Source organism: Colletes gigas, unplaced genomic scaffold, assembly GCF_013123115.1.
Source record: "Colletes gigas isolate AHSC1104 unplaced genomic scaffold, ASM1312311v1 Colletes_gigas_Sc00039, whole genome shotgun sequence".
NCBI classification, from domain to species: domain Eukaryota; kingdom Metazoa; phylum Arthropoda; class Insecta; order Hymenoptera; family Colletidae; genus Colletes; species Colletes gigas.
In genome coordinates, this window is record NW_025106668.1 from 1,463,052 (window position 1) to 1,480,223 (window position 17,172).

The 17,172-nt window shown below is 39.6% G+C and overlaps 3 protein-coding genes across 6 annotated transcripts in view; 2 read left to right on the plus strand and 1 right to left on the minus strand.

Moving 5' to 3' along the window:
- Window positions 1–2,895, plus strand: part of LOC122402721 — a 42,926-nt gene extending 40,031 nt beyond the window's left edge. Inside the window, exons 6-9 of the mRNA XM_043405741.1 lie at window positions 979–1,068; window positions 1,791–1,870; window positions 2,197–2,304; window positions 2,714–2,895. Of these exons, the coding sequence (XP_043261676.1) occupies window positions 979–1,068; window positions 1,791–1,870; window positions 2,197–2,304; window positions 2,714–2,881 (446 nt within the window). The 3' untranslated portion in view covers window positions 2,882–2,895. The remainder of the gene's footprint in view (window positions 1–978; window positions 1,069–1,790; window positions 1,871–2,196; window positions 2,305–2,713) is intronic.
- A 318-nt stretch (window positions 2,896–3,213) lies between these two features.
- Window positions 3,214–4,158, minus strand: LOC122402724 (protein LLP homolog). Of its 2 annotated transcripts, none has more exons than XM_043405745.1 (3): window positions 4,053–4,158; window positions 3,586–3,760; window positions 3,214–3,504 (listed from the first exon to the last, which is right to left on the minus strand). In XM_043405745.1, the coding sequence occupies exons 2-3, from the start codon at window positions 3,743–3,745 to the stop codon at window positions 3,242–3,244; spliced, it is 423 nt and encodes a 140-aa protein (XP_043261680.1). In that variant the 5' UTR covers window positions 3,746–3,760; window positions 4,053–4,158; the 3' UTR covers window positions 3,214–3,241. The 2 variants fall into 2 exon arrangements, with proteins under 2 accessions (XP_043261680.1, XP_043261679.1); XM_043405744.1 differs by having other exon boundaries at window positions 4,038–4,158.
- Window positions 4,159–5,675: 1,517 nt separating this feature from the next.
- Window positions 5,676–17,172, plus strand: part of LOC122402746 (repressed by EFG1 protein 1-like) — an 87,806-nt gene continuing 76,309 nt past the window's right edge. For 2 of the 3 annotated variants that reach the window (XM_043405782.1, XM_043405783.1), the window contains exons 1-2: window positions 6,533–6,656; window positions 10,231–10,314. In XM_043405782.1, the coding sequence (XP_043261717.1) occupies window positions 6,631–6,656; window positions 10,231–10,314 (110 nt within the window). In that variant the 5' untranslated portion in view covers window positions 6,533–6,630. Of the gene's footprint in view, window positions 5,826–6,532; window positions 6,657–10,230; window positions 10,315–17,172 lie in introns of those variants that run through there. The other variant, XM_043405785.1, reaches the window with a different exon arrangement.

The window sequence follows — 17,172 nt, forward strand, 5'->3', positions numbered from 1 at the left end:
TTGAGGATGACTAATATGGCGCCGGGGAATGCGCGGAATATCGCTTTTGGCGCGACTCGACTTCCAAACGCCGCAAACCCACGCGATCTACGCGCAACAACGACCAACTACAACGTTTTAAACGGTTTCAAGTTTGCCCAGGTCTCTGTTGCAACCCTTTGTTTTCGACTTTCGGATAGCAAATACGAGTTATTTTCACTGGACGAACACAGCACCGCGTTTAACCGCGATTGTTGGCGTTGTTCTTTGACGTATACGTGACTTTGCGAACCAGCAGACGTTGGCCACTGTCACGTATCAGTCACTATTTCATCATACATTCAACTTATCACGTTCGTTGAGGTTACATTTACAATTCCTTGTAATAATATTCCTAGCATCTTCGTGTATCTCACTTTGGTCTACGATATCAGTGGTGACGGACAACGGTCATCGCGCGATACGTGCGGCCATTAAAGTGTTAAGCCCAACGCGGTTTGTGCACGGCTTACACGATTATTAACCAGTCAGCTGTGTTCGACGACTATAAAATTAGTTACCATTTGGTATTTAACTTGTAATTTTAGCGGACACTAAAATATATTCGTGAATCTCGATATGTTTCGAATCTTTGAACGTCGAAACGAAATGGGACAAACAAGCGAAAGAAGGGTACTCGTGAAAATAATCTACGATCGTTATTTAGTCGCAAATTCAAATGCCTCGAAATATAATTGAATAATCAAGAATCAACCTCCCCTTCTTTCGATCTCTGCCGACTCAACCAGTATAATAATAAAACGTCGTTCCGTTGTATCAGAAAAGTAAGTGTTCCATTATCCGAAGATTCCCCGAACCGAACAGTCTTTCTATTTGTACGGACAATGGAGCGGCGATCGTATAGAAACTGGAAGTAGCGTTTCTCGTATCGAGACGCAAAGACCTCCGATTTACCACTCCGGTCGGTTTGCTCTCGCGATCACCCGATATATTTTTCAGACACCGACGACATCGCGTTCGAAGCTCGGGACCTGGAGAAGGACTTCCACGAGGCAACAACGACGAGGCGTCCGTCAATTTCCTCCCACGGTACGTAAACGTCGAATCGTCGTCCAAATTTTCGGGAATTCCCGTCGAATTTTTCTGCGATCGAGTTGCTCGAACGCTCGATCCAAACAATCAGCCAACAACAAACGACACATAAAGTTCTTCGAAACATCGTTTGTACTTTTCTAAATAAAAAATAACGTGCTCGTGATTGCACTCCGATACCCTAGTTTGATAATATTTCTGATACAAAGAGCAATATCGTTGCATTTATTCCTGAATTTCCTAATTGAACTCATCAATAACGCCCATCCAGCAGATTCTGCCTTGGAGTTAGACGCTATTAATCGTTTGTTGAACAGTCTTCAATTACCCCATAGTTCATTAGCGCGTAATTAGTTCGAATGATTAATAGCGTATCGTCCAAGACCAGGATCATCTACGTGGCTTTATCGATTCGTTTAGCGGATCCAGGATGAGATAATATCTGTATCAAAACTATTAGATACCGTTGACGATTGGAGAAGCTTGGAAGAACAAAACTATTTTCATAAAAAAACACGTTGTAATCGTTTTTCATAAGGGCTTGAAAATTCTTGTAATAATATCAATATTCGTACGAGTAACGCTTTGGCAATGATATTTAAAGTTTATTCCTAGCGTTCGAATGATCCTGGCTCTAGTTTCGAGGAGAACGACGCGCGAATGCGAAAGTAACTCGAGTTCCGTTCTCACACGGCGATATCAAAGAATTCTGTTTGCAGATACGGAGAACGAGGTGTCCGACGGTGACCTTGATCAGGACTACGAGATTATCCTGAAAAGGCTCACCAAGCTCGAAAAGGTACGCGGTACAATGGCTCCTTGTACGTTATTTGACTTGTAAAAGAGAGATACGTTTCCTTTACGCGACGCTAGGAATGCGAATCCGGAAGAATTATAACGTTTCTCTCTCTTCCCCTCTTTAAATTTTCAATCTGATAGCTGTGAGTACGCAAGAACTATGCACACTAGTATGTATTAGAAAATCTGGATCTTTGCACTTTAAACGAAATTATCAACCAAAAATTCCAGAGGATCGATCAAGAATAAGATGTATCATTTAATATTGAAAAGAATTGGAGTCATTGAAAATGCTTCCTATGTGTTTGATATACTTTTCCCTTTTAGCAATTTGCAAGAGGAAGGAAGAGAGATACGGAAGCCACGGAAATGAATAACAAGGTTGCATCAGTTATAGAAAGTATCAACGTGATGAAAAGGACTGTTGAAAATGTAGTATGTATTTAATGTAAGAACTAGGAGTGTGCGGGGTTCCCGGAAGTGTTTATCTCTTGCCGTTTCATGCTACCTTTAGTCTCTTTTATTGCACGTATAGGCAAACTGGATAAATGAACGTTGTCGACACAAACGTATTAAAAATAGAGGATTTAAAATTAGCGGTATGCGGAAATTTTAAGATCACGTGATTTCGATGTTCAAAATTAAATAAAAGAAATTTACTTCGGGACTTAATTGTGACCTTTAATAAACCTTTTCAACTAGCAAGATACGTATACCTTTGAGAACAAAATGGCTTCCGGATTCTCGAAATTATCGAAAGTATCGAGAATCGCGATATTTTCGGGAATCCCGCATATCTCTACTAATAACAAACAGTCGATTCTAAAGTGTCGTTGTCTTTTAGCAACACATGCAGCAAGAAATATACGAGATGCGTGGTAAACTGCGGGAGTACGAGTTGGAGACCAGAAAGATCCAACACTTGGCGAACCGAGTAGTGGAGTTGGAAAATCGTTTAAGATTACGATGCAGAACAACAATTCCGATAAAAAGTGGTGCATTAAATTTTTAATATCGTTGCAAACGAAGGGGAAAAAAATATCAAATACTTTGGGCATTGCCCGTAGATGTAATATTTATGTAGGAAAATTTTTTTTTTACGAAAAAAGATCATACTATCACTGCCATTTATTTAGCACTTACGATGACAATGTGTTGGATTTGTAATAGAATTATAACTTAAATAATCGTTGTGATCATTTTGTATTCAGCTTTGTAATAAAAGAAAAAGTGAATTTAAACGATCCTTATTGGTTTATCCAGGGTAGGTAACGTATAAAACGTTTTATCAGTAATAATAAAGTTTATTTCCATTTTCTTAGAAGCAATCCCAAAATGGGAAGGTGTTAACATTATCAATTTCTCGTAAAATCTAATCTCGCTTTGTTTTTTTCTTCTGTCTTCTGGTTAGCCTTTTGTTCGACTTTGCTGTCGCCTTTTGGGCTTTCGCTCTGCCTTTTTTGTGTTTAGCCACTTTTCTCAAGTTCATCCATATTGGATAGTTTCCATACTGATCTTGCATCGTCTTTTTATTATATTTCCTAACGTTACTATCTACGTCCATCTTTCCTTGACCATCCTCTCCAGTTTTTTGTTTCGCCTTTCCATTTTCTTTTATTGTTTTCGCATCCACAACTGAAAAACAGCTCGTACAGATTAACGACAATTACAAGACGATAATACAAATATATTATCCAATATTTATTCGTTACTTACCTGTTGCAATTTCTGTTATTTCTGACATTTCAACATCCTGCGACCCATTTTCATTTACACCCAATGTTTTCTTTAATCTTTCTAACTCTTTAGCACCATAACGTTCTCTTTTCACTGCCCTACACTTTCTCCTCCATTTACTACGTAATGATTTTGCCATTTTATCGTGTTATGTCTAAAAACATTTTAAATATAAAACGTTTCGAAGAGCTATACCGAACGTCATAAACGTTATCTTAAAATTTAAACACTTAAAGTAGTCCACTTTAAATTAAGAATACGGTAATTTTTTAAATAAAAAGTGAAATGATATTAAATATTCGTCAAATTGTATGTTAGAAAGAATTAGAAATATCGATGAAAACGAAACGTAACCTCAAATATACAAAAACATTGGGCATCAGAAACAGTAAACCAATTGGGAAAACTTAAAAAGAAATGAAATTACTCACTTGGATCACGCTTACTTTAAGTGTATATCCTTTTAATTGCGTTTCGTACACGATTTATCACTCAACAAAAATACAAACGATCACGTGTTTGAAAGAAACGAACTTATTAACACTCTAAAACATAACCTCAAAGTAGTTTTCTCTGTCGATCTTGCAGAACATGTTTAGTGGTGCCCCCTATAGTCGAAAAGTACAGAAATAATATCACAGACGCGGTATTTCGTTCTTCACGGTTGAAATTTGTCGATATTGCAGTGAAATTGTACATAAAAATTAAACAAACGCGATTCTCATAGTTTTCTATTTCTAGTAAGTAAAAAACGATTGCGTACAATTTGTAACAGTTTTAACTTTCTCATGATACATAGCTATTTTCTAGAAATTAATTCAACGTTTAAAATAATCTTTTGCACCGAATAAAATTGCTTTTAATTGCATTTCGTTTCACCTACTAAAACCGTATAATTCGCGTACGAAATTCATCGTGTCTTCCATTGCCGGCGAAATTCCGAAAGCGCATTGTAAATGAAAAGGTTTTAGAAAACTGATACTGGTTGAACACAGCGCCGACTTAAATACGTTAGGTTTCAATTTCACTTTATCTTGATTAAGATTAAACGTTGTTTACACAATAAATCAAAAGAATGTACTTTCTACGACCTTGTATTTAATAAGTAACTTGGCATTAAAATGGACAGTGAAAGCAATTTGAAAGCACACGTTGTATCTCTAAATCAACTTTTATTAACTTTCTGTGTATTTTCTATTGTTCCAGAATTTTTAAAGAAGAAACCAGAAGTAAATGGAACCATTTTTCCGACCATACGCGGAGTCTGCGCGAATTATGTTAAGCGAAGTAAGTTGATTAAATTTTTTTTAATTGCATAATCATCGGCAGGCACACAGACATGGCGACCGGAGCTTTTTGTTCTCTTTCTACGATTCATCTGCCGGTGCATCCGTGTCACCTACTCAAAAACGCGTGTACATGCGTTCGCGATAGAATGCATGCTCGCGTGTCGATAAATTATTTTATCAGCCGTGCGCGCGCAACCATAAACAAACCCCGATAAACTAGTTCTTCCCGGGCCCGTATTAAAACGGAAACGTCGGTCAATTTCGCGATCAACACTTTCTAAGTTGCAACGAACATCCACGCGGTATTTACCTGTTGTGATCCACTTTTCACTCGGCTCGTAACGTATTTATGCAGATCCAGTTTTCGCGTGACGACGCCTCGCGCGCAACGCAATCTCGTATCCCGATTATCGTTTCGCGCGTTCCGTTGTCCACGTCGTTGCGCGTGATTGATTTACAGCACGTGGCGTCGCGACGCTTCGGGCCTACTTGTTCATCGGCACAAGTTACGAACCTGGTAAATAAACATAAGAAATAAATGTGAATACAAAATGTCACGTGTCCGGTATGACCATTGAAAGTTTTGAATAGAAAACCTTGTAGATGTGATATTTAAGAATTGGTACGGGTCACCTTTGGACCGTATTTACGCAGGTAGCGAGGCAGAAGGTAACACAGTAATGTCGTTTTCGATCACGCTCGACGCCGATTGGTGCCTTATTTTCTCACGACGATGGTAAACCAAGACCCTAATCACAACAGTCGGCGCCAACATTCCGGAAAGCGAGGTTCTATCGTGCGTAACTGTGGCACCGTGTGTTTTCTGATAAGAAACGTACCGTTTATTCCTAAACAGTTATTAACAGAGTGTTACAAGTGATGTATAAATTGACAAACCATCGGATATCTATACTTATAGTGCATCATTAGGTATGTAACTTTAAATAATTATATCTGCTCTAAATTTTTATTTTATTGTCCCACGAAAGATCGTTAAAATCAAAGTGGTAAATAAAAATATTAAATAGGGTCTTCCACTCGTAAGGACGAAATCAGTGAATGCTTTCTGATTTAACAAAATTGATATTCATACATTTGCTCGACGATGTAACTATTCGTTGTTCATGAAAACTTTTGAGTCCAAAAATGGGGCCTTTAAAAATTGTTTACAATTCCAAGGCTATTTATCTTTCGACCCATATTTCTTAGGATTTTTTTTTTTTTTTATTTATTTGGTTTTTTCCTTATATTTTATCAATTAATTTTGTTTCTTTGATGAATCCCAGTAGGTTGTGTAGCTTTCTGTTGGTGAGGTTTTCTTTAAGTTGAGGTTCCAGCTTGTATTTACGGCGAAGAATATTGTATTTTTGGCAGTCAAGGATTAGGTGGTCCGTTGTAATTGTTGTGTTGCAGTGTTCCTTTCCTTAAATTTTGCAAATATCTGAACCGTTACTTTCCCTGTGGTGGATTTGCTACGTTTCGATCTATCTTTATCGATAAATAGCGAGGCCATAGTATTGCATGAGATCGTTAGGTAGTAGGTATTAAAGCCCACTATCGCGGGGCCTCTTATCAGCGAGTGTCGGTGCTTGTATAAACGTACGAGGAGTGACTCGTTAATGTAGTAATAGCCCAAAGCGACGTCGGAGTGTGCTCCGGGTGTACGTGGGCAGCGAGACCCGTTCTGTTTTTCGCATTGTCGGCGCAAGTAGTTTGTTAACGGCGGACGTCGGCGATGTCATCTTCAGGGTTTAACGAGGAGTAAGTAATACTTATGATCTCTCTGCGCGACTCGCCCCGAACGACTTCCGTGCTACAAATTGCCAGAGGTTTCGCCGTGGCCAGACAATCTCACCGGGTCTCGCGGTACCCTGTTCCTCGAATACGTTTTCGACGAACGAGAACTGATCTCGAATAAATATACAGTAATCCCCCCTATAACACGGTAGATTGGTTCTGCGTTATGGGAAAACGCTCGTATGACCCCGTATAACGCGTTACGTACAAATGATTCACGTTTAACGCCACAGATATATGTATAATCAATGTTCTTGCAATTCAAAACCTAGGAACGCAAATTTAATAAAATAATTTAATCTAATTTTATAAGAACACAATTTACACAATGTGCAAACGTACGCGAAATTGATTATGAACTGTACAAATCATTATAAATTTCACGTTGGAAATCCCCGCGTTATATGGGGGAAAACACGTGTTATACGAGGGACATGAGAACGCGTTATAAGAGTACCGTGTTATAGGGGGGATTGCTGTATTATTCGGGCAACTGGGTCGTCGAAACGTTTCGTTGCGCCCCGAATTCCAGATAAAACTCGCTTCCAGACTTGTGACAAATCTCGTGGTTTCTATTTACGAAAACTAATCTTTAAACTAATATTATCATCAGTTGTTTACTAACGGGAATAAACCCTCTAGTACAAAAGATGTAATATGTAAGGGACTACAAATATGGATTTTACATAGTCAAATATTATCGCTTATAAAATAAATTAATTTACTATACGTTGCAAGGATGATCTTGGACTTTCTAATGATTATTCAATATCAATATAATTGAGTAATACGGTATCTCGTTTAAGGAAATTTTAATTAATACTGCATTGCAATTTTTATATTCTATATGATCGCAAACTTAATTTTGTCCCATCTTGAGGGATTTTAGAATATTAATATAAATGAGAAGCTGGAAATACGAGATGGAGTAGTAATATGAAACATCAAGGTTCTGGGTATTGTTGATAGTTGTGAATGCTTGGAAATTACGTATTGCAATGCTTACGAAGTAAAGGCTCTATTGTATAATAAATTTTCAAATTGATAACGAAGTTAATATAAATGTGAAGCTGGAAATATGAGATGGAGTAGTAATATGAAAGATCAAGTTTCTGGGTATTGTTGATAGTTGTGAATGCTTGGAAATTACGTATTGCAATGCTTACGAAGTAAAGGCTCTATTTTATAATAAATTTTCAAATTGATAACGAAGTTAATATAAATATGAAGCTGGAAATATGAGATGGAGTAGTAATATGAAACATCAAGGTTCTGGGTATTGTTGATAGTTGTGAATGCTTGGTAATTACGTATTGCAATGCTTGCGAAGTAAAGGCTCTATTTTATAATAAATTTTCAAATTGATAACGAAGTTAATATAAATATGAAGCTGGAAATATGAGATGGAGTAGTAATATGAAAGATCAAGTTTCTGGGTATTGTTGATAGTTGTGAATGCTTGGTAATTACGTATTATAATGCTTACGAAGCAAAGAATCTATTTTATAATAAATTTTCAAATTGATAACGAAGTTAATATAAATATGAAGCTGGAAATATGAGATGGAGTAGTAATATGAAAGATCAAGTTTCTAGGTATTGTTGATAGTTGTAAACGCTTAGAAATTACGTGCATATTACAATGCTTACGAAGCAAGGAATTTATTTTATAACAAATGTTCATTCCGTACGAAAGTAATCGACCAAGAACCAAGAAGAGTGTTGGTAATTTCAAGAAATAATCGAGTAAAATGGGCACGGCGCGTAGCTAAGCGATTCGTACTATCGATACAAATAACCGTAGCCAGGGACATGATTTTTTAATTAACCAGAAAGCATCGACCGCTAGCCAACTATTTAGCGATTACTCGACGCGTACAGTTTGCTTCATTGCGCAAATAATACAGAGCCGACGTAAAGTACGATTAAATGTTCGAGGCTCGACGTTTGGGAATCAAAGTAAACCGTGATCACCAGGTTCGGTTCATCGTTTATCACGTTACGAACGAAGTCGTTTGCGAAGTTGCGTGGATAAACTGTGTATCAAGCGATCAAGGAATCTGCAATTAACGACAAACGTTAAACTTCGTTGACTTTAAAATTTTTTCCAATTCTGGTTCGGTCTAACCTTCGAACGCTACGAACGGTCGATCGATTCGGTTCGAATTTCCTTCCGAAACTTATCGTTGATTTTCGTTTCGCGAGAACTGGGATGCACCAGGGTCGTCGAACTGCAAATAATGACGGGCTGTGCGCAGTTGAGTGCAACGGCCTTTGTCGTAACCGTGAATGCACTCTCTCCGTGCAGTCGTCGGTGGCTCCCTGGCCCCTTTTCCTCGAAGGATCGCGAATCGAATCGCGGCTCTATCGCTTTCGGCGACCGTCCGCGACACGCGACGAAGTTTCGCCCGGATCACGCGGACCTGGTTCCGTTTCCAGCGACTGGTGCTTTCGTTTCAATCGACTCTACGAGAACGCGAGCGCGATATAGCACAAGGACATCGCGCTACGCTGACCTCGTCTCCGTGTGACCCGAGCCGAGTGGCTCGCAGCACCCGACGTAATATATTCATGCTTCGAGTAGCAATGGATTCTGAAAGAGCAGACACGTCGAACGATCAATTAACTTCTTTGTGGGTGTCGCACGGCGCGATAAAAGGCCCTCGGAACGAGTGTCTTACCCACTGATCGCAACGCGACAAATCACGCGTGAATTTGCTATTGATACGGGTAATTGAATTATTTATGTGTTTAACAACGCCTATTGGTTGAATATCTATTTTCTAAATAAATACAGCAGAGTTTCGAAACGAAAATACTCGAAAAACAAAACACGAGACCTCTGAAGGTGCAATAAACGAGTGTCCTCCTCAGGTAATATCGACCTTTGCAAGGAAGGGGATGGATGCAAATTTTCTTTAAAAATACATGCATGCAATGCATATTCTCAACGATTCCTAACGTCTGAATATCGAGAATATTTACAGAGTCGGGCGAAAGAAATGGATTTCCATCTTTAGTTTATTCTACAAAATGTTAATGAATTTTGTTTATCCTCGACATCCGGCGATACGTTCGTAGACATTAAGCTGAATTATTCGCGAGCGAAGCTTCTAATAATAGAAAATAGTTCACGCTCGAAGAACCGTTCCAAGGTTTCTCTTATCGCGAGCACCACTTCCTGCTTGTTCGCGTTGTCGTACGTGTGTTTCGTTTTCGTTGGCGATAAGCGAGAGTACGCGATCGCGCGAACCCTTTCATTAGCTCATCCGCTCGAAAAACAATGCGAGAGCCAATTAAACTCGTTTAAGCTCTAGACGTGTATTATGTAAGAGTCGGCAAAGGGTGGCTGCTGTCATTGTGGCTGGTGAATAGTACGCCGCGGTGACGAGCCATTTTTGCGGCGTGTTGGCGTACGCCATTGTCTGGAACGAACGCGACGCCGTCTGAAAAGCGAAAATGTAAAGGACCGTTTCTTCGAACGCGTTTTGAAATCGTATCGCGGCATTGAAATGTAACCGGTGTTCCTGATTTTCAGGAAAGGCGAGACCACGTGTCGCGAAGACGACTGGGACGACAGTCTGGAGTACGTTTGGGAGGACTTGGAAGACCTCAGCCTCGAGTAAGTCTCAAATAAATATATTTCCGTGCATAGTAACGTGCAAAATTATTTATCTCGTTATTTTTTTAAAGCTGTTCTCTCGATAGAATTAGTTTTTGTCAAGGTCGGTTGCTCTAATATGGAATACGTTCCTAATTTGGAACATCGTGAATGCAATCGATTACGATGAAGAAAATATGTCTGAATTTTTGACCGAATATTATACATAGTAACGTAAGTACATCAACTTTGCGTTAACTCGATTATTTCTTCAATTGTAAATATACAGTAAGGAGCATAACTGAACCAATAATCACAAGTTTTGTGCAGATCATTATTTACTGCTAAGAATATAGGGGAATGTTAAAAAGCAAACATTATAGTTATCTTCGTCACAGTTAAAGGCAACGTAAGAAACTTTTTCAGTAATCAATGTCTTCTCGTTTGGCAATGAAAGAAAGAATAAATTGGCTCGGTTTTGCATTAGTTCGTAAAAACAATGTTTTCATGGGATGACCCTCCAAATCCAGGCGTTGTATGACTTTACTACCTGCAATAACATCGAAAATAAGTGCCAGATGATTTTATGGCGAGGCAGGTATCGCAAGAAACATCTGACAAGGGAAAATTATTAAAAATAACGGTTACATGCCGCCTCCCACCGGATCAACTTCGTCTCCAAACTGATTCGCCAGTATATTTACAATATTTGACCAATCTAAGACCGATACGCCCATGTCGAGGTTATCTGCTTGGGCAACCTTGGCCCAGAGACCAGATCAAAATTGACTCTTTAAACATCACTCGTCGATAGTATACTATCCGACGTAGAATAAATTCTTATTGCTTGTTACAGGATTCCACGGATTGTGATTCAAGTTTTTACCTTCCGTGTCCCACAACTATTCACTCGTCGTTAACTTTGACGCCGCGAAGTTGAGCATGAAAAACAACTGATCCATTGTGGATTTTTCCCTGGGCATTTGGAACGGGGCCCATGCGGCAAACACAGGCCCAACACGGCACTGAAATGAAGGTGGTGGGGCACATTTTCCGTCCCAATCTGCTAGAGTATCGCTTACACCCCTCGGTTTTTCTTCAGGTGCCTACCCGAGGTCCCTCGGGCCGGATGGGCTTTTACTATCGGTTTCTTTTGTTCAAAACCGCAAAATCTCGAACTTTGAGGTCATTTTTCGACATTATCCCATCTGATATCGAAGTTAAAAATGGTATCAGTCGATTCACCTTGGCGAGACCTTTCCAACGGCTCTTGGGTCAGTAAACCCCTTTAGGACTTAACATTGTCCTTTCTTTCGCCAAATTTAAATTATTTTGCTCGACCCCTCAACAGTAGCGGTATAAAACGTTCGTAGAGGCAGTTTGGGATAGTGTTCGTGGACGTGTCAATTTGTCGATTGTCCGACATTCTAGGAGCGTTTCTGGTGACGCGCGCGGCACACCGTCCGCATACCTATTTATGTTGTGCAACTTTCACTGATAACGAGAACAACATTCCGGAGGCGGTGTCTTCTGAATATTTAGAAGGCACGACTCTCGAACCAGTCGCGTGTCTAGGCAGTTCCACGTAGCGATCGTCTCGCTGACGGGCGTGCAAACGGCGTCCGTCGACTCGTTTTTCTCGCTGCGGCGACTTTACCGCCGACATGCACAATTTTAACGACTCCTCCTGACGCCTAGGTCCGTCACGTGCTGGGAATAATTAAGTCGAAGCGTGGTAACCGACGGCGTCGGTCTGTTCCGCGTTAAAATACACTTTTCGCGCCACCGTGCCACGTTCGTCGGAAGAAGGAAGCCGACGAATAATAGGATATTGTTCTGCCCTGGCGTGTAGTGAGTTCCTTTCTTCTACCTATTGCAACGCGTATTGTAATCGTATGCAAATACGTTCGCGAATGTATCACCGACCAGCGAAAAGAATAACCATTTGCTGTAACTAAACTGTCTTATCTGGAGACAAAACGGTTCGACTGGAGCGCGGAGGATCGCTATCTTTTCTAGAGGAGATTAATATTCGAGGGACGTGCTCTGCGAGCCGGTATGCTCGATTTTAAAAGCGTTCTCGCCGAACGGAAAGACACGTGCTAGAAAGTCCTGCATCGTGCTGCATCATCGCTGTTTCTGCCATTAATATAAACCAGACGCGTCGATTTATTAACAAGGTCCGGTAATACAGAGAGATCTTTAAGAAAGAAGGATTTCACGCAGGAAACGGCGAAGCAAAGAAATATCTGTTCTATTTATTAATTTATTTTTATTATTATCGATCGTATCCTCGAATCTTCTTGCGATTACTCGTTAGCCTCTTCCCTCTTCCTCGAGCCTTTCTAGATTCGCTACTGATGGCAGATCTACGCGAGTCTATCAATGTCAAGCCAGATACACACTCGCAACCGACTTCGCGGCGCGAGTCTATTAGAGCAAAGTGCAATGCTCCAGCACGTACGCGTTAACCCGGTTTCAGTGTCATCAACGTCATCGACATGACAACTAGGCCGTCGCGAACTCGAGAGTTCCGCTCGTTATCACCAGCCACCCTAAATATCTGTTTCACGGAGGAACTTGCAATTTACACGAACTCGCTTTTATCCGGAGCTTCCACAGTGAAAAAAAAAAACACTCTTACCCGTTTCTCAGAGTCGAGCAAAGTCTTCTTCGAACAATAGACAACTTATTCGTGTCCTTTTATCGATCGATCTATGAATATGATTCGACGATCGATATTTTTATTTTATTTTTATTTTTATTTTAACGTCTTCCTTTCGTTGCTCGAATTTTCCGTCCAAATAAGAATTTTGCTCGTCGTTTGCCCGAGACGTCATATTTCCCCGCGGTTATTAATTTGTCGGAATGACTGTTCGTTTCGATCACGTGCAACGAGCTAATTTGCAGACTCGATTGCCTCGATGAAACGAAAACGCCGGAACGAAACGGCCTCAGACTCCTGTGCCCGATCGATTGACACGCCACTTTTGAGGACATTGTTTCCCAGACCGGTCTTTGAACCGGCGATAATCCGTGGGCGACGTGACTCGATTCTGTACGAATGACTGTCCCGACTAATTGCGTGCGAAAGCTGTTATTGGTACTTACGGACGTCATTCCGGCATTGCAACTGTGGGAGGAAGGAAATTCGAAGGAGTAGTAAAACTGTTATCGAATATTTAATACCAAACCTACTATGACTGTTTAAATGACTGGTTTTTAAATTTCGTTACTTTACGCACATACAGTCCCGAAACTACTAGTGTGTTATCCATTATTGAACCACTGTTAGCAGCGGCAAGGCCTCCCCTTTAAAATGGCTTTTGGTTTTCGTCGATCCGACTTTCCGTTTTCGAGATATCGTAATTTAAATGAAAGGGTAATTTTTCTTAATTCGACTATCCCTGTCTCCGTCTGACGCGTCGCGTCGTATCTCTTTGTCGCACGTGAGTCGAGAGTTCATTGACCTCAATGAACGTAAACAAACGCTTCAGACCCTTATATCTCCGTAACTAGCCACCGCATCGACTTGAAACTAAAATCGCTATATCTCCGTAACTAATTGAGCTATCGACTTGTACAAACGCTTATTTTAAATGGCTTTTCATCCCCTATCTAATGATCCATACCATCTACTATAATTTATGCTGTCTTCCATGTTTATTTTCACGTTTACTTTGACGTTATTCGCCCAAAAACGTTTTAGCAATTTCAAGGAAGTTTTTTTGATACTGGACTAGTTATTTTTCTGATGTCGATCATGTTATATTCAGCACTGTACACAGAAACATTTACTTAAACTTCCGGAATAGGTGTATTAATAACACGAAATTTTTAATATAGTACTTACGTGAAATATTATTACAGTTATAATTAGCTCGAATATAAAAATATAAAGTAGCATTTCATTATATAGAATTGTTAAGCAAGATTATATTGTGTGTAATTTTATTATTCTCACTGAACGTTGCAACTTTCACTGTAAATTTACGAATACAGTAGTCGTTTCTTTCGTTCATGGTACCCTAAACGGTGTGAAGATAACGAATAAGAAAGTTCGTAATACTTTCGACCCGATTTTACCTGTTCTCTGAAATTTCTGACCTCGATTAAGCGCCTAATATTCTTCTGTGTATTTTTAAATGATTTTGAGCCGTTTTACTTTTAGCAACTGTTCTTCCGATATCGTTACGTTCGCGAAAATATGCAACACATTTTATGAATGGAGCTAACCTTCGGCTAGACCGTTACCTAGACTCGAGAGTAGATCGGACGTGAGTCGAGATATAGGCGAACCGGTTATGAAAAACTCTTGCTCCTGATTAGATACAAGACGGAATCACAATTGGATCAGTGGAATCTAGAAAATGCGAAGGAGAAAGTGTGACTCGGAATAATGAAAAGTTTCAACGAAACTGGAGTGTTTCACAGTGCAACACATTGCTCTTCTTCGCGTTCTTTCGCGCGATCGTATCTCAAACAGTATCTGTTTCAATGTCAAGATTAAAAAAACAACTTCACGGTTATTCAGAAGCCTAAAGATAGAATCCTCACGCCTCTTAATTAACAAAATTGACATAGCAGTCCGATCGATGAGAGATATCAAAACCTGAATCGTAACTTTTTCTTTTTGAAATTCGTTGCTTATTTTAATGTGTCGCTCGTTTAGACGCGTTGTAAATAACTTTATCGCGAACATCGGAGTTTCACTCGAAAGCGTTCGCTCGGCCTTTAAAATTTCAGTCAAGATGGAAAGCAACGGTGTCGTTTTAACGGGAATAACTCGAGCACAGGCGCCGGTTGGAAAAGCAAAGTTATATTTCCAATTTATTAGCAAAACTAACATAAATTCGTCGTGAAACATTTCACGTTAGTTTCATACGCGTGTTACGATTATTATAAAGATTAGTACCAGTACGATTTATGATCTCGCGATTAAAACGTTCATTATCATTTAAATGGAAAACTGGTATTGCTTCCTCCGCGACGAAGCATCCGTAAAGAACATGTTTCGGTGAATAAAATGTGTATTATGAGTACGTGAAAGTTGCGGGGGAGTACGAAACGAAACGTTATTTAATGATTGTTGAGATACATTGGATATTTTATGTTTCTTATCGACGAAGTATGCCAGCATTAATATTCATAAACGTTGTTCGATCATTAGTATGTATTGGTTATTTTCTTACTTATTTTTTCTATTAATTTAATTATAAATTTTTAATTCGTTCGTCCGTGCAACTTGGACCTGTCAAGTTAGAAACCTTTCGTTTTAGAAACACTTATCTAACCTTAATGCTTAAATTGATATGTAAAACGGGAAAAGATAAAAAAAAGAATTGTTAACGAGAAAAGAGACTTACAATCAGGATGACAACCTTATCTGATGTTTCATGTGACATGTCGAAACCATTTGCTACCATGATTATCAATCTTCTTAATGCGTACAAAAATAGAGTTTATTTTCTAAAATAAAGACATCAGATATGGCTGTCATCCTAATTAGAAGTCTCCTTCCTCGTTAACAGTCACTTTTACTTTCTTCTATCCTCTTTCGTCGTTCTTCGTTTTAAATTATTTCGCTTGAATCTTACGTCACAGCAATTCGATTTGCAGAATTAAAATAAAATACTTTTTAGATGGAAATTAGCTTCCTGACTTTCCACACTGTCCTCTCGTTGATTTATAATCGTAAATCGTTGGCTGACAGGTGCTAAGCTTCATACAATGGAAATCTCTTTCAGATTTTTCGCGAAATAAATGTTCCCAACGGTAGATTTTTACTCGAACGATATCGTATGCAAGAAACCCGGGCGCACGGAGCGCGCATTAGCGGTATCGATCATCCATCAGTCGAGACAGGAACGAGGAAGCACAAAACGCCGGTCTGTTACAAATACAGAAACGCGGAACAGTGTTTTTTTTTTTCGTCGAATATAATCGTGGGAACGCGCAACGGTAGAACGACCGAATTACATCGAACGGAACAGTATTCGTTTCCGCGGAAACCAGCGATCGGTAATAATAATGGGCGCAAAACGTGGACGTAAAAAGAGTCGAGCGTCTCCGTAACTGGTTCCAAGACTGTGTCGGGATTCCAGAAGAAAGCAAGATCGACGAAGGGACTCGTAATCGATTTCCCGTGTTTCCCCGAGACATTTTTCGCGAAAGTGAAACTTATCTTCGAGCCGGGGACAGGTTGGTCCCGTTCCTCGTCGCCAGACATGCCGATTTCACGCCCGCGGGAACCCGTTTCTGACGAGCGGCTGAAGAACGAGAAACGTTTGCACAGCCGAGTGGAAAATCGTCCGTGCGCGGATACCGATATCGAAGTGTCTCATCTCCGCGACGCTTCCATCCGAACGGCGGAAACTGAAATCTCTTTTTCTCCAGCCTCGACTGCAGAATCGTTTCTGTCATCCGTATTCTCGGATGTCCTTTCGGATCCACGCGAATCACGATTCGATCCGGTTCGATTTAAGCGGTTTATTGGTGTATGTCTGACGGGGGGGGATGCCTTCGTTTTGTGGAAATTGTTAATTGCCACTTCAAGCCAACCATGCAGTAAAAGTAATTAACTGTTTATCTGATTAATGCGATGCGAAGCAAATAACAAGTTCTTTGAATGTTTTAAGTAATTTGTTTATTTGCTCGAACTGTAACGAGGATGATATAAATATTCAAGCAAATAGGAATTTCTTTGAATATTTTAAGTAATTTATGTAATCGAAATTTGTTCAATATTTTCAATTCCAAGTATTTTAAAGAATTATCGAAGCTCCAGTCTACCAGTGGATAGTTTTAGAATATCTTATTATATAACTATGTTTTTGAGTGATAAAAATTAGTAAGGGTAAGCTTGTTGATCGAGTATCC